Below are 24819 nucleotides of genomic sequence, written 5' to 3' on the forward strand. Positions count from 1 at the left end.
AGTCACTTCCAGAATCTTCTGCTTTCCGTCTCCCTTTGCACGTGACACAGGAATGACCTCAGAGAACATTGCTTGGATGTTCTTTTTCAGCAAGGATGGTCTGTTGCGCAATCTGAGATCTGCCTCTGCTTCAGACACTCTGCTCCCCTCCCCTCTCCAGCTCGCTCCTATGGCGTCGGTGGTGAAGTCTGCTCTCAGGGCCCCAGTGAAACAGCTGCAGTGCTGCATCTCTGCGGACATTCATGAGGACAAAGACCGCCAAGCGCTGGGAGGCTGCATAAAGGGGCCAGCAGAACAGAACCAGAGGACCCAGGACAAGACGTAAGAGCACCTGCCCACCTCACTGGGATGGTCTAAGTCCTCCTTGGATTTGAGGGGTGTCCCCCCGCATGTTTCAGGAAATCCCTCTAAAGACAGGCCTGTCCATATAGAGCAAGGGTGGGCAAAAGGGCCTCTGCGGGCCGGATCCGAGTGGATTCAGCTCACGGGGGCCCTGCCGCTCCCCCACCCCCAGGCTAATTAGGGTCTGGGGATAGGGGGGGGAAGCGCACGAAGTTTCCTCTGCCCTGCCAGGAGCACAAAGCACTTTGAAGTGCCTCGCAGGGCGGGAGCAGGGTGGAGGAAACTTCGTGCGCTCCTCCCACCCCCAGGGCAATCAGGGTTCAGGGGCGGGGGAGAGCACAAAGCTTCCTGTGCCCTGCCAGGCACGTGCAGCACTTTGAAGTTCCATGTGCTCCTCGGAGGGCAGAGGAAACTTCGTGCGCTCCTCCTGCCCCCAGGCCAATCAGGGCTTATGGGCGGGGGGGGGCGGGGCACGTAAGGTCTCCTCTGCCCTGCCAGGAGCACGCAGCACTTCAAAGTGCTACCTATTCCTGGCAGGCCGGAGGACACTTTGTGTGCTTCCCAAGCCCTAATTGGCCTGAGGATGCGGGAGCGTGCAAAGCCTCTTCCCACCCTGCCAGGGGCATGGGTGCTTAGTGAGAAGGGGGGGCAAAGGGGATCCCCTACCCCCAGTCCAACCATGGTCTGGGGGTGGGGAAGCCTGGATGAATCTTGGCCCCGCCCCTTCCAGGGCAGCCCAAATATTATTGCCCACCCCAGTATAGAGTCATTTTCTGTGTGCGATGTCCCTGGGTGAGCAGAGCATGGCCTAGAGTCAGACCCACAGAGAGCTGCACTGGATGGTCAACCCATGACACAGCCCAGCTCTCTCTCCCAAGGTTCCTCTACCCCAGCCAAACCCCACTGTACCGGGAGAAGCAGCTTGCTGACCTGGTTCTTTCCAACTCAGGAGCAAACGGGACATGGTCTATGCTCAGAGGAAGGCGGAGCGTGCAGCAATCAGAACACACATCAGAGAGAAGTACCAGCTTCCCAAGGTAAGGGGGAGCCAGTGCTCTAGGCCTGGGGAAGAGGAGACTCAGGGAAAGTTAGGGTTAGAATCCGATAACTATGCCCATGGAGTTGCATATATTGATGAGGTCCTAGCTCCATATGCTCCTGTGCAGACCCTGCTGCTGCTCACTTGCACATGGGCTGCAGATAACTGCCACTGTCCTATTTAATTTACGGAGGAGGAAAAGTCCCTAAAGCCCTGTTTTTATGGTAAGGCTGTGATGCTTCCTTAGGAGCCAATTACTAGTGATCCTGGCTGGCCAGCTGTATTGGGGCAGGGCCCAGCTCATGGTAGCAGCTGAGCAGCTCCACTCAGGGCTCCTCACACTAACATCTTTCTCCTTTTCTTCTCAGAACGAGATGGATAAAAAACAGCTGGAGGCCATTGGGGGGGAGGTGAAAATGCTGCAGGCTGCGGTGAGGCCTCAGGGCAGCCCTGAATCTGACTCCTGCCTCTCTGGACTCAGTGCCACGAACCTTGGTTCTCTGAAAAAAACCTCACTGAGCATGATGCGATCCCTGCGGCCGGAGATGCAATGTCCTGTCATGTGAACGCACAAGCAGCTGGGGCAGCGTAGGCCATTGTCTCTGCTCACCAGAGACTCTGCTGTGCCCCATACCCCTATGAGTGTAAGAAGTGCTGTCCTCCCCATCTTGGGATAACTGTGGGGTGGGAGTTGCTCCTGACACAGCACCGACCTCTGTTCCCTGCACTCTGTCTCCCTGGGAGGTGAGGTCTCGCCCATGCTTGTTTAACCAGAGTATCGTTTTAGAATGAGTAGTGTGTGGAACTACGTCACCCTGGAAGCTGCACGATGACCTTTGCTCTCTCATGCCTCACCTTCCTGAACAAACCATTTCCCAGTAAAGCCCTGGACTCTGCCTGCTTTGGCATCCCTGAAAGAATTCACCAGCCTGTGCTAAGCATAGTGAATTATAAGATAGAGAACACTTTCTGTTTGCACGCACTCGTGAGCAATATTTCTTGGGGGTGTTTAGGTCACTTACACCAGGGCCTAAACATTTTGGTTGTGTCTACATTGGCAAGATTTTGCGCAAAGCGGATGCTTTTGTACAAAAACTTGCCTCCTGTCTACACTGGCCGCGAATTCTTGTGCAAGAACACTGACGTTCTAATGTAAGAAATCAGTGCTTCCTGCGCAAGAACTATGACGCTCCCGCTCAGAAAGAAGCCCTCTTGCGCAAGTGTTCTTGCACAAGAGGCCAGTGTAGACAGGCAACATGAATTTCTTGCGCAAGAAAACCCAATGGCTATAATGGCCATCAGAGCTTTCTTGCGCAAGAGAGCGACTACACTGGCACAGATGCTTTTGTGCAAAAGCACATCTCTTGCGCAAAAGCACATGCCAGTGTAGACGCTCTCTTGCAAAAATACTTTAACACAAAAACTCTTGCGTTAAAAGTATTTGCGCAAAATCTTGCCAATGTAGATGTAGTCTTTGTAAGCCCCTCTGTAGTTTTAAGAACATAAGACCGGCCATACTGTGTCAGACTGAAGGTCCATCTACCCCAGTGTCCTGTCTTCTGACTGTAGCTAATGTCAGGTACCCCAGAGAATCATCAAGTGAGCCCTCTCCTGTCACCCTTTTCCAGACAATCAGAGGCTAACTTCCTGGCTAATAACCATTGATGGGCCTAACCTCCATGAATTTATCTAGTTCTTTTTTGAACCCTGTTAAAGTCCTGGTCTTCACAACCTCCTCTGGCAAGGAGTTCCACAGGTTGACTGAGCGCTGCATGAAGAAAAACTTCCTTTTGTTTGCTTTAAAATTGCTACCTATTCATTTCATTTGGTGACAACTTTTGTAAAGAGTTGAGAGTGCAGGCCCAGTGGCTTGTGGTGTATGTTTTTGGGGAAGGAGCCTCAATGAAATGACTAATGAATCTAAGCCCAATATCCAAGTGTGCTCACACAGAACATCTTGTGGGAACTAACTTGTGAGACAGCCAGGAAAAGGCTAAAAGCTCTGGAACAGTCCTGGCTGGGGATGTAACTGGATACCTGTTAAGCAGTAGGCTTACAGGAATGCTTACCAGGCGAACAGTTGGACAGCTAGGGGTGCTAGACCGGAGCAGTCCAGGCTGTGTTGGGCCACTTTGCTCGACTCGGGCCAGCGGGCAGATCCGTGTCTGTATTGGGCTGGCAAGGCCCCTGGCTGTGTCAGGGCAACAGGTGGGTCGCCGGTGGGATCCCAGCCAGGCCACCCACCAACAGCTGTAACTAGCATCTGTTGGCATCATCTAGCTGGTTAACTCCTGCAGGGCTGTTTCCATTGCTGTGTGGTGCCCGTGGGTCCGACGGACGGTCCCTGCCGGCCGCTCACCGACCCCCGTGTGGTTGCAGAGGCTGGAGAGAGGCGGTTCTCAATGGTGGCAGGTGGCAGGACGAGGAGCGGGGGCCTCACGCTGCTGCAGGGGGGCTAGGCTGGGTGGCAGGATGAGCTGTATCCCCGAGAGGGCAGAATTTCCATCCCTGGAGGCGGGCGAGTCACTCGGGTCTGGTCCTGCTCCGGGCAGGGGCTCGGGGGCCCCTGAGGGCTCTGCCAGCCCGAGTTCATGGCAAACAGGCCTTGCCCTCCGGCCTGGCACTGGCGGGCCCAGGCCCAGTGTCCCTGTGGGGAGCAGACCCCTGAAAGGGGTGGAGACAAAATGGCACCAGCCTGGCCCCCCCCCTTGCAGGGTGTGTCACCATGGCAACCAACACTCCCAGCATGCACCGCGGGCAATGTGGTGCCCACGCGTCCCAGCATGCACTGCGGGCAAGGCGGTGCCCACGCGTCCCAGCATGCACTGCGCGCCAAGGCCCAGAGAGACAAGTCCCATCAGTCAGTGCGAGCTCAGGGTCCGGAGGAACTCCACTTCCCAGCACGCCGCGCGGCCGCTCGGAGCGCTCCCAGCCCCGGGCATGCGCACAGGCAAGCACCGCGCATGACCGGGCTCCCCGCCCTCCGCGGCGGAGGTTCCCTGCCCGCGACGTGAGCAGCGGCATGACGTCTCCGAGAGGTAGCCAATAAGCGCGGGGCTGGGCGGGGCCAGCGGAGGCAGCGCAGGCTGGTCAGCTGCTGGGGCTGGGGTCGCGCGGCCGGAGTCCGGCATGGCCCACAGCGGGGCGGGCGGCGCGGGCAGCGACCCGGGGGAGCCCTACAACCCCTTCCAGGTGCGGGGCTGGGGGGAGGAGACCCGGAGCGGGGGGGGGAGACACGGGGGGGTGGGGGCAGAGCCGCCGGGGGGGGGAGAGACACGGGGGGGGGGGGGGCAGAGCCGCCGGGAGGGGGGAGGGGAGAGACACGGGGGGGTGGGGGCAGAGCCGCCGGGGGGGGGGAGGGGAGAGACACGGGGGGGGGGGGCAGAGCCGCCGGGGGGGGGAGGGGAGAGACACGGGGGGGTGGGGGCAGAGCCGCCGGGGGGGGGAGGGGAGAGACACGGGGGGGTGGGGGCAGAGCCGCCGGGGGGGGGAGGGGAGAGACACGGGGGGGTGGGGGCAGAGCCGCCGGGGGGGGGAGGGGAGCCGCCGGGGGGGGGGGGTTACACCCGAGTCTCACTGCGGCAGCGCTTCCCGTCCCAGGCCAGGCGCTGGGGTCTCCCCCCTGCCCCGGCCGGGAGCCGCGCGGGCAGACCGAGCTTGCAGCGGGGCTCCCCTGCCTGCGGGCGGCCCCCGCGAGGGCGCAGGACGGGGAGCAGCCTGGCTCCCGGCGCGGCCCTGCCGCCAGCAGGACGGTGCCCTAGGCGGGGCTGGGCTCCGCTTCCCCTCTCCGCCGGTGTCCCGAGAGCCGGCTGCTGGCGGGCCCTGCTTCGGGAGTTCTGGGGGGGACGTGGGCAGGCAGCCCGTGCCGGGCGCTGCTCTCCCTCGAGAGGGGGGGGACGTGCCACTGGCGCCTCCCACAGCCCGCTCCCTTCGGGGGTGCTGGGGGCTCGGCCCCGCTCGCTCTGTACTCTGGCTTGCTCCGTTCTGCACCCTGGGGCTATCCGTGCAGCGCCGCCCTGAGCCGGGCTGTCCGGCCCCATTCCTGGCTTCCCCTTGGGCTCAGTGTAACTCAGGCGCTGCGCTGGCTGCCGGGGGGTAGGGAGCCCGCTGTGAGGAGTGGCTCGGCCGAGGAGATCACGGTGCCTGCAGTATGTGGGGTGGGGTACATCTGTGGGAGTTGCAGTGGGGCCGGAGGTGTCCCGTGGGGTGGCCAGTCGTGTTTCATGGGAGCAGGGGAGGATGCTCTTCTGTGGTATTGATGAAGGCGATGCAGGGTCTGGGATGGAGACTGGGTGCAGGAGGGAGCTTGGGGTACAGGATTGGGGTGTGGGGTCTGGGAGGGAGCGTGGGTGCAGAGAGGGGATTGTGACTTGGGACAGGAGACTGGGGTGCAGGGTCTGGGAAAGGGCGTGGGTGCAGGGGAGGATTCTGACCTGGAGGAGGGGTGCAGGGTCCGGGAAAGGGCGTGGGTGCAGGGGAGGATTCTGACCTGGAGAGGAGAGGTGCAGGGTCCGGGAAAGGGCGTGGGTGCAGGGGAGGATTCTGACCTGGAGGAGGGGTGCAGGGTCTAGGAGGGGGTTGTGACCTGGGGCAAGAGTGCAGAAAGGCAGTGCAGAGATTTGGATTGTGAGGGGGGAGGGGAGAGGGGGGGCGTGCAAGGTCTGGGAGGGCGTTGTGAACTGGAGGAGGGGTGCAGGAGCAAGGGTGCAGAGAGGTTGGGTTACATGGGGTAGGGTTGGGGGAGGGAAGGCCTGGGGTGCCAGAGGCAGGCTCTGGCTGGGAGGCACTTCCCTGGGTGTCTCCCAGTCAGCAGCCCTGCCCAGTAGATTCCTCAGCCAGGCGGGGGCCACATGTGCTGCTCTGAATGTTGTGAGCTGGGGGGGGAGGGGTACTTTGTAGGCAGCTTGTCCTGCAAAGAGGCAGCTCCAGCACTGGGAGCCGCAAGATTGTGCGGGGGGTGGGGGCAGTGTTCACAAAGCTGCTCTGAGTAGTGTGGTGGGGGTGGGACGGGCAGGGAAGAGGGCTGAGGCTCCCACTGGGCCCACGGGCCAGATCTGGCAGCTTGGCAGGGTGGCTCTGTCCTGCCCTGGGGCAGCAGGTGAGTGGGAACAGTGTGTGGCCATTGGACTGCAAACGTGTGCTCCGTTTCAGGACCCTGCTGTGATGCAGCACCAGCCCAGCACGGACTACGCGACGCTGGATGTGTACAACCCCTTCGATAACAGAGGGGTAAGGAAGCTTCTGGGAGCTGAGAGCCAGTGCGCTGGGGAACAGCCGGCCCGGCCGCGGGGCTTAGTCCTCTGCCTTGGTCTGGCTGGCTGTGAAACGCTTGTTTGCTTCCTTCTGGGTCTGTCCCAGACTCCGCTGTGCGGCCTGTTGCTCTGAGCTGGGGCTTGTGAGCTGACCAGCCGCCCAACGTGGGTGTCTTGGGTGCTTGTCCTGATGGGAGGACAGCGTTGGATTTCTCAGTTACAGTGAGCTGGGTCCTCCTGCCCCACCAGCCTCTTGTGCTGGGCCGGCTTGCTCGTGTGCATGGAAAGGCAGGCTTTCTTGTGATCTGCTAGGGTGTCCAGCTGTCCTACTTGCAGACCATGTACCCGTCCCCTAGGTCTCGGTGAAGGCTGACAGATGCACAGGCCTCCTGGCCTGCCTGTATGAGCATTGCTAACGGAGATCTTACATTGATCGGGGGTGTTGAGATTGTATGGAACGCGTGTGAGTTACTGCAGGTTTTAATCTCCCCGCATCTGTGCCCCCACGCTATGGTGTGGAATCAAGTATTTGCATTCTCCTCCTCTGTAACCGGGTAAGTCATCAAACAGGGAAGGCCTGTTAATTAATGCAAAATGGTGGCTTCTTACCATTTCAGCCCACAAAGCTGATGCCCAGATCCATTTATTTTTGCGGACCTGTGGGATTCCTCATTGGTTTTGCTGGAACGGGCTAACAGGGCTACTACCCCTCTGACATGTCCTCAAAGAACAGACTCATTTTTTTTCTCATGCCTTCCTCCACCCTACACCCCCCTACTCGTGAAGAGGAGACTTGCATCACCTTGAACTCTGGGGGAAGCCAATAATGATCCCTGACTGTCTTGCTGTGCCGTTAGGAAACTGAGGCGCGAGCTTTCTGAGCATAGGCAAGGCGTACCCAGCTGCTAAGCCTGGGTTGGGGGCACAGCGCTTGCACATTACAGCACCTCTCCTGCCTTTTTGCATGTGTGTGTGGATGTGCACCTGCTTTTGCCGTCTCCGGAGGTCTCGTTTCTGTCGTAACTGATGAACGATCTGTCCCGTGGCACCTTAGAGACTAGCCAGTAATTGTACCACGAGTTTTGGTGGGCAAAACCCACCTCATCAGAGGAGACAAATGAATCGTCGGTTGATTATAGGGCTGGCTGCACAGCTTGTCTTGAGTACGAGATCTGAGGCCCAATTGAGCTGGGGCAAGTGGCTGGTCCCTGGGACTGGGAGTAGTTTGAATATTGTGGGGTTTGGCCCATCAGGGAGGTTTGCCTAGGTGGCGAGTGTCTGGCTCTGTGGCCAGGCTGTTGCAGAGCCTGGACAGTTGATGCTCGGCTGGTGAAGTCGAAGGGTTGAATTTTGGGGCTGGTGCCCTGCTCAACAGCCTGTCCCGAGGTTGGCTCTCCTGCTCGTGAGCTGCTCTGGGCGTTCGAGTGCCCACAGCCCCCGTGCCACGTACTCCAGGCCTGGACCATCCCTCCTGCTTCCTCCATAGAAACCCCAGACTGAGCAGTGTCCATACCTAATCATTCTCTTCTGTCTCCGCTAGCCACCCCCTCCCTACCATCCCCAGCCAGGAGCTCCACAGCCTCCGCCAGCCACCCAGGTGCCCCAGCCGCCGGCCGCTGCCACGCAGCCCCCCAAGAAGCCAGGCCCCCCGGAGTCCAAGAACTACGGCTCCTATGGAACTCAGGTGACGAGGGCAGTGGCTTGGCTGGCTGTCTCGGCTGAGGCTGTGGGGACTGAGTCACTGTTTGCAGAGGGGGTGGGAAGAGCTGGCCCCTAGCACCCGAGCGCTGACTTGTCCCCTCTCCCTGCTAGGCGTCCGCGGCGGCAGCCGCTGCTGAGCTGCTGAAGCGGCAGGAGGAGCTGAACCGCAAGGCGGAGGAGCTGGACAGGCGGGAGCGGGAACTGCAGAACGCCGCATTGGGCAGCGCTGCCGGTAAGTGCCAGCGCCGCGCGGGGGCCCAGGCTCCCAGCTGGGAAATGGCCCCTCTTGGGGCCGGCTGCGGCCTCATGCGTTCTGCTTTGCTCGGCAGTGAGACAGAACAACTGGCCGCCGCTGCCCTCCTTCTGCCCCGTGAAGCCCTGCTTCTACCAGGACATCTCGGTGGAAATCCCCGCCGACTTCCAGAAAACAGTCTCCTCCATGTACTACCTCTGGATGGGTGAGCGCTAGGGAAGGGCCCAGCGTGCTGCGGACATGGGAGGGTGGCGTCTGGGGGTGGAGCCTGCTGCCTTTGGGGGAGGGGTGGAGCGTGTAGGGGGTGGGGGCAGAGCCTGCTGCCTTTGGCGGAGGGGTGGAGCCTGTAGGGAGTGGGGTTGGGGGCGGAGCCTGCTGCTGTTGAGGGAGGGGCAGAGCCTGTAGGGGGTGGGCTGGGGGTGGAGCCTGCTGCCTTTGTGGGAGGGGCACATCCTGAAGGTGGGGCTGGGGGCGGAGCCTGCTGTCTATGGAGTGGATCTTGCTGCTGGGGGTGGGCTGAGGGGCTGCCTAACCTGCTGTTTCTCTTAGCCAGCACCGTGACTCTCTTCCTGAACTTCTTGGCCTCGCTGGCCTGGTTCTGCGTGGATTCCACAGCTGGCTCGGGCTTCGGCCTCTCAATCCTCTGGGTTCTCCTCTTCACGCCCTGCTCCTTCCTGTGCTGGTACAGGCCAATGTACAAAGCCTTCAGGTGCGTCCCTGCTGGGAGTCTTGAGGCTGGCGTGTCCCAGAGAGCCTCTGCTGCTTGGCCCATGCTGTCTGCTTTTGGGGCATGGCTGATGTGATGGGCTGTGTCTCGGGGAGGGGAGGGCTTTCTGTGGGCGCTGGTGACTCCTCAGACTCTTCCGTGTTGTCCCGAGGGCTTCTGGGCAGTGCCCTGCCGCTAGCCCCAATAGGAGAAAAGGATGTGCCAGATCGCCACGCTGGCCCCTGTTCTGCTGGGGGCGACTCGAGCTGCCCTGCCACGGCTGCCTTTGGGACTTAGGGAGGAGCAGCCTGTGCCCAGCTGCTTAGCAGAGCACCCACAGCAGGAGTGTCTACTGGTGGTGCACATCGGCACATGCCTCAGTGCACAGAACAAAATTTATTCTGCGCACGGATGGAAAAATTAGAGGGAACACTGACCTCCCCCCCATTTCTGGCTCCAGGGTCAAGTGTTGAAGCTGGGGGTGACTGACTTGTGTGGCTCTGTGGGGGGTAAAGCAGCCAGCCTGGCTGTTGCCTGTGAGGCCTGTGTTCCCTGGCCCTGCTGGAGCATCTCCCCTTACGACGGGGTTGCTCTGCCCCAGGGGTTTTCAAATGATGGGGCAGTCCTGGTGGTGGGTCAGATGCTGCAGGAGGATCAGGGGAACAGTGTGGGGGGGATTGAGGCAGCTCCCTGCCCGTCCTGGCATTGCAGACTGCGCTGCGCCCCAGGAGTGGCCGACACCAAGCCTGGCTCTGGGGGTGGGCACAGGGCTCCGTGCACTGCCCTGCCCTGAGCGCTAGCCCCGCGCTCCCCCTGGCTGGGAACCTGCTGCCGGCTGCATCTGGGCGCAGCACGGCCTGCGGTGCCAGGAGAGGCAGGAAGCTGCCTTAGCCCCCCTGCTGCACCACTGACAGGAAGCTGCTGGAGGTCAGCCCCTCCTGCCCCAGCCTGACACCCCCCCCCCAGAGCCCCCTGCACAAAGCTCCAGCCCTACCCCGGAGCCCACACTCCAGCCTAATGCACCCTGCCTGTGTCTCTCTCTCTCTCCCTCAGGAGCGACAGCTCGTTCAACTTCTTTGTCTTCTTTTTCATCTTCTTCGTCCAGGACGTCGTGTATGTGCTGCAGGCCATCGGCATCCCGGGCTCAGGGTTCAGGTAGGAGCCAGGCTCGGGGCCGCTGGCTCCTCTCTCTGGCCGAGGCCAGGGTGCCGGCTGCCTGTCCCAGTGGGAGCGGCCATGGGGCAGGCTCGCGGGGCGCTCCCGCTGTGACGGGCAGGGGCTGGAGTGGGCACGCCTGGGCAGCCCACGCTCACGCTCGCGCTCTCGTTGCAGCGGCTGGATAGCGAGTCTGACGGTGCTGAGGAGCAACCAGGCTGCGGCTGCCATCATGCTCCTGGTGGCCGTGTTCTTCACAGTGGTGGCCGTGCTGGGGATCTTCATGCTCAAGAGGGTGAGCAGAGTCGGGAGGATAGGGGGGGAATCAGGCAGGGTGTTCCTGCCCCCTGCGGAGCACAGGGCTGGCTGCCCCATGGACTGGAGCCCCGTGGGTCCTGCAGAGCCCGGCAGACTGCCCCAGGTCTGGGGGATTGCCCTGTAGCTAGGGACCTCCTCTGGGTGGCTCCGTCAGGGCCCATAGTGGCGCAGCCCCCTTACCCAGGCCTTCTCTCCTAGATCCACTCCCTGTACCGCCGGACGGGGGCCAGCTTCCAGAAGGCTCAGGAGGAGTTTGCTGCAGGTGTCTTCTCAAACCAGGCGGTGCGCACGGCAGCGGCCAATGCCGCGGCGGGGGCTGCCGGCAGTGCCTTCCAGGCGCAGTAGGGGCGGGCCCAGCCCCTGGCCCCGCCTCTCACATGGGCTTTTTTTTTAAAAAAAAAAGAAAAGGAAACCAAGCTGCACTTTCATTGGGTCCCTTTGTGTCTGCAGTGTCCAATCAGAGGCTGCTCCTCCCAGCTTGGCTGGACGCCAAATACACGGCTGCTCTAGCCTCCTCCCTCGCGGCTGGGGGCTGCTCGGGCTGGGGGAGACGGTTCCCTGGTGCTCAGGAAGGGGCAGCCCCCTCTGTCCAGCACTGGCTGCTGGGGAGGGCTGAATTGTGCATGTCGTAGTCCCTGGCTGGTGCCTCAGTGCCCCTCGTCCACACCTGGGCAGCACCAGCTCTGGGCTTCTCCCTGGGCTGCCTCTGCACTGGGAGTTTGCTCCCTGCTGAGGACACTCCGCCTTCACGGGCTGTAGCTGTGGTCTCCCAGGCATGAGGCTGGCTGGCTTCCAGCCCAGGGTGATTGCTCGGAAGGGGGGAGCAGCTTGCGGGCCACCACCCAGCCTGCATGCAGTGAAGGGTAGCGGGCCTCTCCAGCGCCTGCCCTGTAGCTGCCCATCCTCTGCTGTGGTTACTGCCGTGGGCCAGCACTGGCCTTGGTGTCCTGGTGAGCTGCAGCTCCGGGGGTCGTTGCTGCCTTCCCAGGGGTACCAGTGAGCTCGGAGCCAGGCCTGGCACTGTTGGCGGGCACCTTGCAGAGTGAGCATGCAGCCCTGGCTTCCTAGGTCCTCCCCAGAGGAGGGGGGACACGGAGAACCCTGGCTTGGCCGGTGCAGCATGATCCTCTGTAGGATTCTTCAGTGCTCGTGGCAGCAGCAGGAGGGGATGCTGCTCCTAATTCTCAGCTCCGTCCTTCCCCTAGTGGTTCTCCTCCCCTCCCCACAGCTTCACGAGGCACCCTGATCTCTTCCACTGGCTTTCTCCCAGCTCCTGTTCCCCGCCTCTACAGGCATCACCCCTATAGAAGGTGCCTCCTGCTGGGGGAAGCAGCACATCCCAGGCTGCCTTGAAGCCAAACCAGGGCGAGGGAGGTGGAGGTGGGGGTGGAGCCCACGGCACGCTGGCGTCTGGACAAAGTGGATGCTCTCTTCCTTCTGGCCCTGGGAGCTGAGCTGGGTTGGCTTGAAGCAGCTTTTACCTTTCTCGTGGCTCCCTGGTGCCCTCATGCCAGGCTCCTCTGCCAGCTGGAATGGTTTTCTCCCCCCCCACCCCCCGGGCAGGGGCAGGACTCACCTAGATTCCAGGAGAGAAAGGGGGCAGCTCAGGCCTCCCTCTGTCCAGGGGAGGGGGGGGTCCAGAACTGCAGGGGCAGCCAAGGAGCCTAGATACTAATGTTTTTGCTAACTAAACTGGAGGGGGGGGGGGGTGGCTGAGTTCTGGACTTGGCTTCCCCAGCAGGTGGAGGAGTCAGGATCAGTGGTGGGTTTTGAAGAGGTGTGGACAGACAGCTGAGGGGGAGGGGATCTAGGGTTAGTTGATCCAGTCTAGCACTACAGCTGGGATTCCCTGCAGTGCAGTAGGCTGGCCCCTGCCCTTGCTGGTTTCTCTGCATGTTAAACTCCACCTCTGGTAGCTGTAAGAGGGCAGGCTATGCAGGGATAGATTTTCTTTGGGGGGGGGGGGGGGCTTGGTGCCTATGGTCCTGTGTGTCAGGGCATGCAAGAGGCAGAGCGATGGCTGTCAGACTTCCCCGGCTGTAATTCACAACTGACCTGACCCTTAGCTTTGGTGGATTTTTTTTCTGTGCCAAATGCAAATCCAGCTTTGATTTTATTTAAAAACAAATAAAATTTAACTTCTCGCTCTCCAGGGCTGTGTGTGGGGCTGCCTGTGTGTCCTCTGACCGGGAGCAGGGCCTCAACCTACGGCTATGGGCAGGGGCTAAGTGGCTATGAGGGGTGCTGGGGGTGTCCTATCCCAGACCCACCATGGGAGGGTAGGGGGAAATGGGATCCAGTTTGCCCTTTCTTGGCAGCCTTGCTCCGTCTGCCTCTCTCTTGGGGGGGGGGGGGAGGAAAGGGGGGTAGGCGGGGCTACAGGCTGCCCTGCCTGCTACCCTTGAGAGTCTGTGGGGGTGGGGGGGCATTGAACAGCCTCCCTGCCTGTTGTGCTGCTGCTGGGGCTAGCTCTGAGTGCTGGCTGTTTCCATTAGGCTGGGGCGCCACAGGGGAGCTGCTGGGGTCATGGCTGCAAGTGGAGGAGGAAGGGTTTAATGGCAGAAGCAGCAGATGTTCTCAGGCATCCGGCCCCCCTCAGCGTGAAATACCCCCCCCCAGCATCTGTCCCGTGCCCAGGCGGGGTGGGGGGCAGTGAGGGGGAGAGCGGGGGCTGAGCGCTCACAGGGGAGGGGAGAGGGTGCAGGGGCCGGGTCCAGCTGGGCCAGTCTGACGCTGGCGGGGGCTGGGTCCAGCCGGGTCACGTGGCGCACAGCTGGCGCGCCCTCCCTCCCTCCCTCGCCCAGACTACAAGTCCCAAGGTGCAGCGCGGCGGGGCACCCCGCCCCTCCCCCCCCAGCAGCTGCAGCCGCCCCGGGCAGAGCATCCCGGAGCGATGCATCCGCGGGACAGCGCCAGGCAGCGTCGGAGCCGCCCCGGAGCCTCCCGCGGGCAGCGCCGCCCCCTCTTCCCCGGCGTCCCGCACCGGCCACAGCTGGGGTAGAGCCCCCCCTCCGCACTGCCCCAGCCACGCGCAGCCCCCCCCCCCGTCTCCTGCCCGGCCCGCCCCGCCCCAGCCACGCGCAGCCCCCCCCCCCGTCTCCTGCCCGGCCCGCCCCGCCCCAGCCACGCGCAGCCCCCCCCCCTCCCGGCCCCTGCCCGCCCCGCCCCAGCCACGCGCAGCCCCCCCCGTCTCCTGCCCGCCCCGCCCCAGCCACGCGCAGCCCCCCTCCCCGCTCCTGCCCTGCCCGCCCCAGCCACGCGCAGTCCTCCCCCCCTCCGCACTGCCCCAGCCACGCGCAGCCCCCTCCCCCCGAACTGCCCCGGCTCCTGCCCGCCCCTCCCCGCTCCGCTCCGGACTCTGCGTGGGCTCTTGGCCGCTCATTCCTTTGCTCGCCGCCTGCCGGGGACGTGACCTGCAACCCCCCGGAGAGGGGCGACCTGTGGCCGGCAGCTGCTGGGCGCAGGCCTCGCCCTCCTCCCCCTGGCTTTTAAGGAGACCCCTTAATTGAGTCCCTGCTGGGCCCTACCTGGCAGGATTCCTGCCTCTCCTGTGGGGCTGCTGCAGGGCTCAGGGGGTGCCTCCCCATCCCAGCGTGGGAGCCCCGTGATCCCGCTTCGCCCCAAGCCTGCGGGCGTGGAGCAGGGCTGGCCGCCTGGAGCTCTGAGCTGGGGCGAGAGCTGCCCTACAGCCTGCTGCAGATAGCAGAAGTTGCCTGCTGAGACCTTCTTGGGCAGCCTCTGGAGCTGGGTATATTTACTGCCTGAGAGCCCTGTGCTGGGAGAGGCGACCGGCAGCCCCGTGCGCCCCAGGCAGCTGGGTTGGAGGATGCTCCCAAACCCGGCTGGGACGGTGGACGAGACCCTTCGGGCCTGGCTGCTGCCCTTTTGTGGCGTTGCCTTCTGGAGCCGGGGCCTGGCCGGGAGGAGACAGCTCCCCCCCAATCTCTGTGTCTTCATGGAGCAAAACCTTCCCCTGCAGCTGTAACCCTGGCGCCTCCAGCCTCCGCTCCGTGCAGTCCCTGGAGCCGCCCCTGGAGACGGCAGCGGGACGGCCAGCCTCTGGGACGCGGTCCCGCATCCGCTGAGGAGCGCCGGGCCGGATGTTCTCCTCAGGGCAGGATGCCGAGATACCCGGGCAGCGAGAGGCGTTGGATCTAGACCGGCCTTGCCAAAGCGAACCCGGGAGTCACAGAGCAGAGCCCTGACCCAGAACCCCCACTCCTGGGGTGGAGGAAGCAGCACGTGGCCAGCTGAGAGCAGCAGGGCACAAAACTGCACCGATACCTGCCAGAAAACCAAGCGGTGCCGGTGCCGGCTGCGGCTCTGGGCAGACTGGCCAGCCCCAGGTCCTGACGGTTGCTCCCTTTAGCGTCGGTTCTGGGGTCTGCACCAGGCTCCTCCTCACCCCTCCGGGGGCCAGGCCTCCATCTATCACCGACCTGGAACCGAGTCATGCCATCTCCCAGCGACTCCAGCCGTTCCCTGACTGGCCGCTCCTCCCGCAGCCTCACCCAGCTCCGCGTGCAAAGGGCCTGGCTGCAGATCCTGCTGGTGCTGGGCTTCATTCAGGTCCTCCTGGGCATCCTCGTCACCACCTTCAGCCTGGTGGCCGCAACCATCACGCCCTCCGCCAAGGTCCGGCACTCCTGCCCCTCCTGGGCCGGCTTCCTGGTGAGTCTCCAGGGCTGCTGCTGGCCTTTCTGGGGAGTCGGGCGGGGGCCAGCTGCTGGGGGGAGATGCGGGGCTGCTGCCGTGTGCTGGCGGGCAGGGCTTCCAAAGCACGGTGTTCCCCTCCCCCACCTCTCTGCTCCCCCGGTCCAGGGCGCCAGGACAGGTGCCGCCAGGCTGTGAATTTGGCAAATCCTCCTGAGCTGACTTGTTGCTGAATTCCCTCCAGACCAGCCCATGACTGTCCCGGGCCATCAGCTCCAGCCCCTCCCCCCACCCGGGCCCTATTGCCCCCCCACGACCCACGGGGCTGCAGGCCTAGGGGAGCTGGAAGAGGCCCGGAGCAACTCCTGGATCCCTGCTCCGTGTCCCAGACGCTTGACACCCCCCTCCCCCAGCTCACTTTGAACCTCTCCTGCCCCAAGGGCCTGGCCCCTTGCTGGAAGCTGCCTGGCCGTGGCCCTGCTGGCCGGCTCGGCCGCCTGGAGGCCCCGGCTCTCCAGAGAGCCCTGAATCAGCGCTTTCCTCAGGCTGGCGGCAAAGAGGCGTTCAGCTGCCTTGGCCCTGCTGTCCAGCGTGGGCCCCGCTCCAGAGGCTGACCCAGCACCTCCTCCCTCGGAGCCGCCTTTGGGGGCGCGGAGGCGGGAGGGCGGCCTGCGGGCAGGTCTCGGGCCTCCCTCCTCTCCTGCCCTTCCCTCAGTAATGGCTGCCCTTCTGTCCCCAGCTGGCGCTGTCCGGGCTCATCGGCATCGTCTCCTGGAAACGGCCCTTCACCCTGGTGGTAGGTGTCTCTGTCGGGCTGCGGGCGCCCGCCCTGGCCCTGCCCCTCACCCAGCCCCTGGCCCCGGCTCCTCGCTCTCCCGCCCAGCTCACAGCCTCTCTGCCCTGGCTGCAGGTCACCACCTTCACGCTGCTGTCCGTGCTGGGCGTCATGCTGAGCCTGGCCGGCTCCATCCTCTCCTGCCAGAACGCCCAGCTGGTCAAGTCCTTGGAGGCCTGCACTCGGGTAAGGCCGGCCCTTTCGGGGACCCTGCCGCTGGGTTAGATGGGGCAGGGCCGGTATCCCAGCCCCATTAGGCTGGTGCTTGCAGAAGGGACCCGCTGGCTGGCTCTCCCCGCACAGCCCAGCCTGCCTGCCTGCTGCTGGTGGGGCCGGTGGGGGAGCGGCAGGTGTCCGGGCCTGGGGGTGTGGAAATCCCTCACCGGGGTCTCTCCTCTCCATCCAGGAGAAGGACGCTTGCATCTGCTGCCAGGCCCGCGCCGAGCACCCGTCCTTGGGCCCCTCCTGCAGCAGGCAGGGCGAGACGCTGACCATGTTCCCCAACCCCGACTGCCGGAGCGTCCGCCTGGCTCTGAAGGTGAGCGGGTGGCTGTGCCGCGGGGCGCTCTGGGGGTCCTCCCTCTGCTTGGCATGGGCCGGGCAGCTTGGTGTCTGGGGGTCTCCTGCCCCCCTGTGATGGCCCGTTGGGGTCCCCTGCCTCCTGCACCCCCGAAAGGGCACGAACAGACTCCCCCAGCCGGTAGAACAGAGGGAGTTTATTGCCTCTCCAGGATACAGCACAGCACAGATGTCACCAGGTTACAGGACAGGCCTAGGATGCCTCAGCCCCCCCTTGATATGGGGTGGGGGGTCCGGCTTCTAAACCCCCCAGCCTGTTGCTGAGGCTGCTTCCTCCATGCTCCCAGACAGAAAACTAACTAACTCTCCTCCAGCCCTGCCCCCCAGCCAGGGGCGGCATCCACCTTCCTTTGTTTCTCCCCATGGGGGGTGGCTGGTCAGGTTTGGAGCCCCCTTTGCATAATGACCAGACATCAGAGGTCGTCACAGCCTTAGCAAGTTACCCCCACTACGTCACACCCCCGCCCAGAGCCTGCCCACACTCACAGCATCTTGGGCTCACTCCCTCTCCCTCCCCCAGGACCTTCTGTTCAGCGTCTGCGGCCTGACCATCTTCTCCACCGTGGTCTGCACGTTCTCGGCCGTCATGTGCTGCATCCAGATCTTCTCCCTGGACATTATCCACGTGGTGAGCCCTCGCCTGGACCACGGCTCCTCTCCCAGGGGCTGGGCGTAGGAGGGGCAAGGGCACTCCCTTGGGATGCTGGGCAGAACCTGGAGGGGGCATCCCCTCCTCCTGCTGGCCCCCAGATTTTGCCTGCCCGCAGGGGGACACGCTCTTGCAGTGTGCAGGGCCTGGGAGCGGGGGTGCTGCTCCCCTGACACCTTTCTGGGCGAGCGGAGCCAACAGCAGGGGTGCTGCGTGCCCCCCAAGGCGCCTATCCTGGGCGCTGGCAGGTTCCCCCTCACGCCCCTCTCCCTGCAGCTGGCCCCGCAGCGCTCCAGTTCGGTGACCCTGGAGTGCACGTCGCCCCCAGACCCCTTCCTGCAGAACATGATGGACTTCGAGGAGTTTGTGCCCCCGGTTCCGCCTCCCCCGTACTATCCGCCGGAGTACACCTGCAGCTCGGAGACCGACGCCCAGAGGTACCCCTGCCCCAGAGGGGAGTGCAGCGCCGGGGGGGCCCTGAGCCACGGAAGGGAAGCCCCTCGCGGAGCTGTGGGCGGAGGGACCCATGGGGTCCGTGGACACTTGGGGGAGGCAGTGAGAGGGAGCCGGGGGGGGGGGGGAGACAGAGGCGCGTGAGGCTGTGGGGAGTGAGCGACCCAAGGTGAGATAGGAAGGGGGAGGCCAGGGCAGGGCTGGGGGGTGCAGTCGCAGCCTCGGGTAGAGTTCAAGCCGGACCCCCCCTTTGCTGCTTGTGCGGGAGTTGGGCGCCCCGTTGTGGCCGACGCCCCTTTGCCATGTGGCCCCGCAGCATCACCTACAATGGCTCCATGGACAGCCCGGTGCCTCTCTACCCCACCGACTTCCCCCCCTCCTACGAGACTGTCATGGGACTCCGGGCCGCCAGCCAGGTAAGGAGCCCGGGGCGCTTGGCCTGGCCAGGCCCAGAACTGCAGGTTGCTCGGGGAGGTGGGGCTGGCACCTGCCCAGCCCCCTCCATCGGCAAAGGGGAGGGTGAGGGAGACGCCTGGGCTGGGCGAGGAGATGGAGGAGCCGGAACGGGCTCTAGGGACAGTCGCAGTGAGCCAGCCACTGAGGCCCAGGGCGTGAGCGGCGCTCTCCTCAGCCTGGTGCTGACCGGAGTGAGCGTGATGGGGGCACCAGCTTCCCTCACCCACCCTGCCTCCAACTTCCTGGGGCCAGCCGGCTGCAGCACCTATTGCAATGGCTTACCATGGCTGCCCCCGTGGGCCCTGGCCTCTTCCAGCAGGGGGCGCTGGCTGGAGAGAGCTCCCAGCTACTCCAGCCCTGGCCTCTCCCAGCAGGGGGTGCTATGGGGGGCGCTGGCTGGGGGAGAGCTCCCAGCTACTCCAGCCCTGGCCTCTCCCAGCAGGGGGTGCTATGGGGGGCGCTGGCTGGGGGAGAGCTCCCAGCTACTCCAGCCCTGGCCTCTCCCAGCAGGGGGTGCTATGGGGGGTGCTGCCTGGGGGGAGCTCCCAGCTACTCCAGCCCTGGCCGCTCCCAGCAGGGGGTGCTATGGGGGGAGCTGGCTGGAGAGAGCTCCCAGCTACTCCAGCCCTGGCCGCTCCCAGCGGGGGCGCTGTGGGGTGCTGCCTGGGGGAGAGCTCCCAGCTACTCCAGCCCTGGCCGCTCCCAGCAGGGGGTGCTATGGGGGGAGCTGGCTGGAGAGAGCTCCCAGCTACTCCAGCCCTGGCCGCTCCCAGCGGGGGCGCTGTGGGGTGCTGCCTGGGGGAGAGCTCCCAGCTACTCCAGCCCTGGCCGCTCCCAGCAGGGGGTGCTATGGGGGGAGCTGGCTGGGGGAGAGCTCCCAGCCACTCCAGCCCTGGCCTCTCTCAGCAGGGGGTGCTATGGGGGGAGCTGTCTGGGGGGAGCTCCCAGCTACTCCAGCCCTGGCCGCTCCCAGCAGGGGGCGCTGGCTGGGGGAGAGCTCCCAGCCACTCCAGCCCTGGCCGCTCCCAGCAGGGGGCGCTGGCTGGGGGAGAGCTCCCAGCTACTCCAGCCCTGGCCTCTCCCAGCAGGGGGTGCTATGGGGGGAGCTGGCTGGGGGAGAGCTCCCAGCTACTCCAGCCCTGGCCTCTTCCAGCAGGGGGTGCTATGGGGGGAGCTGGCTGGGGGAGAGCTCCCAGCTACTCCAGCCCTGGCCTCTCCCAGCAGGGGGTGCTATGGGGGGAGCTGGCTGGGGGAGAGCTCCCAGCCACTCCAGCCCTGGCCTTTCCCAACAGGGGGCGCTGGCTGGGGGAGAGCTCCCAGCCACTCCAGCCCTGGCCTCTCCCAGCAGGGGGTGCTATGGGGGGTGCTGGCTGGGGGAGAGCTAGCCACTCCAGCCCTGGCCTTTCCCAGCAGGGGGCGCTGCCTGGAGGGAGCTCCCAGCCACTCCAGCCCTGGCCTTTCCCAGCAGGGGGCGCTGGCTGGGGGAGAGCTCCCAGCCACTCCAGCCCTGGCCTTTCCCAGCAGGGGGCGCTGGCTGGGGGAGAGCTCCCAGCCACTCCAGCCCTGGCCTTTCCCAGCAGGGGGCGCTGCGGGGGCAGGGCGCGGGCGCCGTGCGGAGGGACACGCCTAGTGCAGCGAACAGCCTCGTGTGCATTGCTGCCAGCGACGTGTTTGTGCCCTCCCTGCAGGCCACGCTGTTTGATTCGCAGCTCACGGATCCGTCGCACGGCTGCACCTGTGACCGCGTCCCCTCCATCGTGCTCAGCGGGGAAGGTAACGGGTCCCTGGGCAGCAGCCGGAGGCAGGGCCTGGGGGTCGGGGGCAGCCTGTGGCCGGGTGGGAGGCTAGTGGCCTGTGCTCGGCAGAGGGGCGCTGGGAGTCCCGTGCCTGTGAGCCGGACGACAGCGGGGCGGGGCGGGCTCCAGTCCCTCCCGGCGGCCCTGTGCATCCTGCCCCCTGTGCCTTGCAGTGTCCATGGACAGCGGCTCCCTGGTCATGTCCGAGATCATCGACATCCCCGGCGACAGCAGCCCCTCGGAGGACTCCTGCCTGCTGGAGCTGCAGGGCTCCATGCGCTCGGTGGACTACGTGCTCTTCCGCTCCATCCAGCGCAGCCGGGCGGACTACTGCCTGAGCGTGGACTGCGTGCAGTGCGGCCACCACCCCCACAGCCCCCCGCTGGGCCTGCGGGGCCCCTTCGAGGAGCTGCCCCGGCCCCGCGGGCGGGGCGAGCGCTCCTACTCCTGCTCCACCCCGGGCACCAGCTACGAGGGGCTCCGGGAGGCGGGCGGGGCCGGGACCCACAGCTGCAATCGGCTGGAAGGGCTGGCGCGCTGCGCCGGGCCCTGCTTCCCTGAGGTGCGGCTCAGGGGCAGGAGCTCGGGGCCGGGGCACCGGGGCAGCCGCTCCCCCGGGTCCCTGTGCGCGGCCCGCCGGCAGCGCCGCAACAGCGAGACGTCCTGCCTGCTGTGCCCGGCCCAGGGCCTGAGCCCCCGCCCGCTCGTGCGCTCGCACAGCGACCCCGGTGTTGCTCTTGCCAGCGATCCCGGTAGGTGGGAACAGGCGGGGGGCAGGGCTGGTGTGCGCGGGGGGGGGAGGGCTGGTCTCTCAGGCGGGGGATGGGCCATGCCCCCCACCAAGGGTGTTGCCGGTCAGCAGGCTGTGGGTGCGGTTCCCTGGCGGTGGGGTTGCCGCAGGGGCCTATCTGCAGCTCGTGCTGGAGGACTTGTGCACGCGGCCCGTGCAGGGGCTGGGGCGTGCGATGGCACACTCGTGCGCAGTGCCCGTGCGAGGGCAGGGGAGCGGGTGCCAGTGGCTTACTGCCTGGCCGCGTGGCGGGACGTGGGGGAGGAGAGCAGAGCCTGAGGATTTCCCGCTTGCTTCCTCCTTCCAGCTGACTTGCGCGATCTGCTCTACACCAAAGTGTTGGAGGACGATGCCTCCAATTCCTCTGCAGACACAGGTCAGGGCAGAGGCTGCTGGGGGGGCAGGCTTGGGGCCAGTGTCCGACCCGCGGCCTGGGGGGCGGAGTGACCCCTTTACTGGGCATGCCTGGCAGCATCCTGGAGCACACTGGCCAGGAGCCAGCAGCTCCGGTTCCTGGAGTGCCCCCAGCCGGGAGAGGCTAGCTGTCAGAAGATCCCCCCCAGCACGGGGCGCATGACCGCCCTGACCCCAGCCCCGGTGCCCTGCCGGGCCTGCGCTTCCCCCCTCCCCACCACGTTCCCTGTGTCTCCTTGCAGGGTTGTGCTCTGACGCCTGCCTGCTCCAGCTCCTGCCCTGCGACTCGCCCCCGCTGCTGCGGGCCAGCTCCGCCAGGAAGCCCAAACTGCTGGCGCCCAAGAAGGTGACGCAGCGGCTGTCGAAGGCGGCGACGCGGTCCCTGGGGGACCTGAAGGCTTGTCGGGGCACCCGGGGGCTGGTGGCCAGGTTCCTGCAGAGATCCAAGCGCGGCCTGGCGCCCGGAGCGGAGATGGCTGGGCACAGCTCTCAGGGCCACAAGCAGGTGAGGGCCCCGTTGGCCATGCCGCCCATCCCCCTGCGCCCAGGCCTGGGTTGTCCCCTCCAGGCATTCCCAGGCCCACTTGCGTCTAGCTCAGCCTGCCTGGCGCCTGCCCTTCCCAGGTCCCTTCTTGCTGGGCGATGGTACCGGGGCTATTTGCCTGGCTTATCCCGGCCCGGCTGGGGGCCCGGCAGCGAGCTCACGAGAGGAGCGTGACCCTTCTGCGCGTTCTCCAGCGCACTCAGCTGCCGTCCCATCCCGGGGGTCCCTTGCTCCTTGTGGGGCTGGGCCGGAGGTGCTGTGGGACTCCCTCTTTCCCCATCAGCTCCTGCCTGAGCTCCTTGTGGGGGGGGGGGGGGGAACAGCCCTCATCAGGGAGATGTGTAGGGCCCAGATGTGGCTCCGCAGCCCCTGGTCCATCGACTTGCTCCCACTTGTAAAAAGGGGCCCGTGACCCATCCCTGCTCCCAGGTTGGGGGGTGAGGGGCTGCCTCCCAGGGGCTCTGCCAGCGCGGCTTGTCGGCCCAGCGCCAGTCCGTCAGCGGCCCCAGGCCCCTGGCGCGGCCGTTCCTCAGCTCCCGCTTGGCCATGCTCTTAGCTCAGGGTCGTGGCCATGCACCGGCCCCGGCAGGATGCTAGGCCCCAGCTCCGTGCCAGGCCTGAGCCCCGGCTCTCTCCGAGAGCTCTGATTCCCCGGCCGGCTCCCTGAGGCCAGTGCGCTGGGAACCCCTCCCGGGAGTTGTGCGCCAGCTGGGTTGCAGGCCGCTCGCGCGGAGTCACCGCGAGGGTTGCCAGGTGTCCGGTATTGAACTGGACAGTCGGTTCTTTTCGCCTCCTGTCCGGTAAAAGAAATTCAGAAAATACCAGGCACCTAAAATGTCCGGGACTTTCTGATTGTTTTTCCCGGCCAGGAGGTGAAACTCTCCGGCTGTCCAGCTCGATACGGAGGCAGCCTGACAACCCTAGTGCTCACCGGGGAGCTGTCGAGCCCTGCGCAGAGAGGCAGGGTGGCGGGCGGCTGCCGGCAGCTTGTTAGGGCCAAAAAGCCTCACCACGTAGTTTTTAAAGGGATACACTTTTTTTTTTTTCCTCAACAAACTTTTTCCTGGCATGTGAGTTTTTTTGGTGTTTTTGTTCGGTATTTTTTCTGAAATCTGGCAAGTCTAGTCATCCCCAGAGCCAGCTGACTCCTTGCCCGCAGCCAGCCTTGCTCTGTGGGCTCTCGTGGCTCTGCCCAGCCCCTGGCGGCAGGAGGGCGGCCTGCTGGGCTCTCCAGAGCTGCAGACACAGGCAGCCCCTTCACATCCCAGCACTGGCTGGGGCTGTCCTGCCGGGGGGGGGGGGGAGAGCGGGGGGGGGGGGGCTTCTCTCAGATGCGTTCTTGTGGCCTGGGCCCGCCTGCCAGCTCCCAGCCAGAGGTGCAGCAGCCGGGGAGAAACCAGGCTCCGGCCTTTCCTGGGGCCTGTTGGGCTGCAGCTCTGGGAAGGGCCAGTCCTGCTGCAGTTCCAGGCTGGAGGGGCCCTGGCGCAGGCCGGGCCCTGCTGGCCTCACCCCTGCCCTTGTTGCCAGGTGCCGCGGAGCCCGTGGTGGGCAGTGGAGCCGGGGCTGCCTGAAGGGATTCACTTGCAGAGCTGCGGGGACCTGAGCTCCACCTCCTCGCTGCGCCGCCTGCTCTCTGCCCGCCGGCTGGAGCGCCGCCGCCCGCACAGCCTCAGCGGGGTCTGCAAGGAGAGCATCCTCTGAGAGCTGCCCCGCCGGAGCCCCCCAGGGAACTTGCAGCCGGCGGGGCAGGCCTTTCGCGCGGGGCGGGGCCCGGCTCCTCCCCAGCAGCTGCTGCTCGCGGCCAGGCGGCAGTGGGAGAGAGCACACGCTGAGGCCACACGCGGACGGCTGCACGGGACTCTGGGGAGGAGGAGGGACTGCTGTTGGCCACGGCCTGTTGAACATGGACACTGCCTGCTTTAGACTGAGGCGGCGTGCGGCCCGGTGCTTGTGCAGAGGGCTGGCGTGGCCTGGGGCCGTGGCCTGGGGCCAAGTCCTTTCTGCCTATTGCACAGGCTGGTGCAAGCTGAGGGGGCCATGTGTGTGTCCACGCAGGCGTTGTATTAACCACCAGGCAGGGCCTGAGCCGGCTCCTGCCTCCTGTGCTGCAGCCTGAGGGCCGGCGGCGGACTGGCTCCCAGCACCAGGAAGCTGAATGTGCCTCCCCTGACCTGCCCGGGTCTCACGTGGGCCCTGCACTCAGGGAACGTTCGCTGGCTGGCCAGCTTGGCTCACGGGCTGGCTGGGGCAGGGAGCTTGTGGGCTGGAGCCCAACTCAGCCCTGCCCCCCTGCCCATGCTATGCAAACCTGGCTGCAGCGAAGGGTGGGGGGGAAGCAGGCCAGGCTGCCGCCTCTTCCCATAAAGCCTGACCCTCCCTGGTTTTCCCAGCTCTGGCCGGAGCCGTGGGCCTGGCTCTTCCCATGGTGCTGCTCTGGGAGCGGCCGTGCGGGAGCGTGGCCCTGGCCAGAGGGCTGCAAGGAGCACTTAACACGCCCCCCCCATCCCCAGCCAGGCTCTGGCAGCCTCTCCCTTGCCCCCCTTGCCAGCCGCTGCCTTTGCTTGAATGCTGCATGCCGTGCTGCGGCTCTCCCCTCTGGGATGGTGGGGGGAGGGCGGGGTGCATGGGGGAGGCACTTTTTTACCTCGGGACGCATGCTGGGACCAGCTGCAGGGGTCTTCTCTGCAGGTGCTTGGAGCTGCACTGACACTTATACAAGAAACCAAATAAAGTTGTACATGTGGGGCTGCCTCCTGTCCCGTCGGCCTGCCTGGCCCAGCGGCCTCTGCCCTACAGGCCCTTCCTAACCTGGCGCGGGACAGCCCGAGCTCCCTGGGAGCAGGGTGCTGGCGGCGTGGAAGGCTGGAGGTTGCGGAAGGGCCGG

General features: G+C 65.1%; 3 protein-coding genes across 4 annotated transcripts; all 3 read left to right on the forward strand.

The window, feature by feature from the left end:
- LOC112546491 (complexin-3-like) lies at positions 1–3296 on the forward strand. Its single transcript, XM_025186898.2, has 3 exons — positions 1–321; positions 1292–1379; positions 1750–3296. Exons 1-3 carry the CDS (start codon positions 53–55, stop codon positions 1945–1947), a joined length of 555 nt encoding a protein of 184 aa, XP_025042683.1. The 5' UTR covers positions 1–52; the 3' UTR covers positions 1948–3296.
- A 971-nt stretch (positions 3297–4267) lies between these two features.
- On the forward strand, positions 4268–12920 carry SCAMP3 (secretory carrier membrane protein 3). Of its 2 annotated transcripts, none has more exons than XM_075907660.1 (9): positions 4268–4419; positions 6533–6610; positions 8174–8317; positions 8446–8566; positions 8664–8792; positions 9137–9296; positions 10347–10448; positions 10626–10743; positions 10965–12920. In XM_075907660.1, exons 2-9 carry the CDS (start codon positions 6545–6547, stop codon positions 11109–11111), a joined length of 987 nt encoding a protein of 328 aa, XP_075763775.1. In that variant the 5' UTR covers positions 4268–4419; positions 6533–6544; the 3' UTR covers positions 11112–12920. The 2 variants fall into 2 exon arrangements, with proteins under 2 accessions (XP_075763775.1, XP_075763774.1); XM_075907659.1 differs by lacking the exon at positions 4268–4419 and adding an exon at positions 4428–4573.
- Positions 12921–13607: 687 nt separating this feature from the next.
- ENTREP3 (endosomal transmembrane epsin interactor 3) lies at positions 13608–24678 on the forward strand. Its single transcript, XM_075907652.1, has 13 exons — positions 13608–13763; positions 14746–15437; positions 16159–16215; positions 16330–16440; positions 16661–16792; positions 17354–17461; positions 17759–17919; positions 18252–18351; positions 20080–20164; positions 20361–20939; positions 21285–21353; positions 21634–21896; positions 23463–24678. The coding sequence occupies exons 2-13, from the start codon at positions 15219–15221 to the stop codon at positions 23634–23636; spliced, it is 2058 nt and encodes a 685-aa protein (XP_075763767.1). The 5' UTR covers positions 13608–13763; positions 14746–15218; the 3' UTR covers positions 23637–24678.
- Positions 24679–24819: the final 141 nt, after the last annotated feature.

The sequence above is a fragment of the Pelodiscus sinensis genome, chromosome 24 (genome assembly GCF_049634645.1).
Source record: "Pelodiscus sinensis isolate JC-2024 chromosome 24, ASM4963464v1, whole genome shotgun sequence".
In the NCBI taxonomy this organism is placed as follows: Eukaryota; Metazoa; Chordata; order Testudines; family Trionychidae; genus Pelodiscus; species Pelodiscus sinensis.

Bases quoted from the DNA above. Each gene is read 5' to 3' on its own strand.
- LOC112546491 (XM_025186898.2), top strand. From the start codon at position 53: ATGACCTCAGAGAACATTGCTTGGATGTTCTTTTTCAGCAAGGATGGT. The intron at 322-1,291 runs GTAAGAGCACCT...TTTCCAACTCAG, and splicing joins CAGAGGACCCAGGACAAGAC to GAGCAAACGGGACATGGTCT. The intron at 1,380-1,749 runs GTAAGGGGGAGC...TTTTCTTCTCAG, and splicing joins AGAAGTACCAGCTTCCCAAG to AACGAGATGGATAAAAAACA.
- SCAMP3 (XM_075907659.1), top strand. From the start codon at position 4,511: ATGGCCCACAGCGGGGCGGGCGGCGCGGGCAGCGACCCGGGGGAGCCC. The intron at 4,574-6,532 runs GTGCGGGGCTGG...GCTCCGTTTCAG, and splicing joins AGCCCTACAACCCCTTCCAG to GACCCTGCTGTGATGCAGCA. The intron at 8,318-8,445 runs GTGACGAGGGCA...TCTCCCTGCTAG, and splicing joins ACGGCTCCTATGGAACTCAG to GCGTCCGCGGCGGCAGCCGC.
- ENTREP3 (XM_075907652.1), top strand. From the start codon at position 15,219: ATGCCATCTCCCAGCGACTCCAGCCGTTCCCTGACTGGCCGCTCCTCC. The intron at 17,920-18,251 runs GTACCCCTGCCC...GTGGCCCCGCAG, and splicing joins TCGGAGACCGACGCCCAGAG to CATCACCTACAATGGCTCCA. The intron at 21,897-23,462 runs GTGAGGGCCCCG...CCTTGTTGCCAG, and splicing joins GCTCTCAGGGCCACAAGCAG to GTGCCGCGGAGCCCGTGGTG.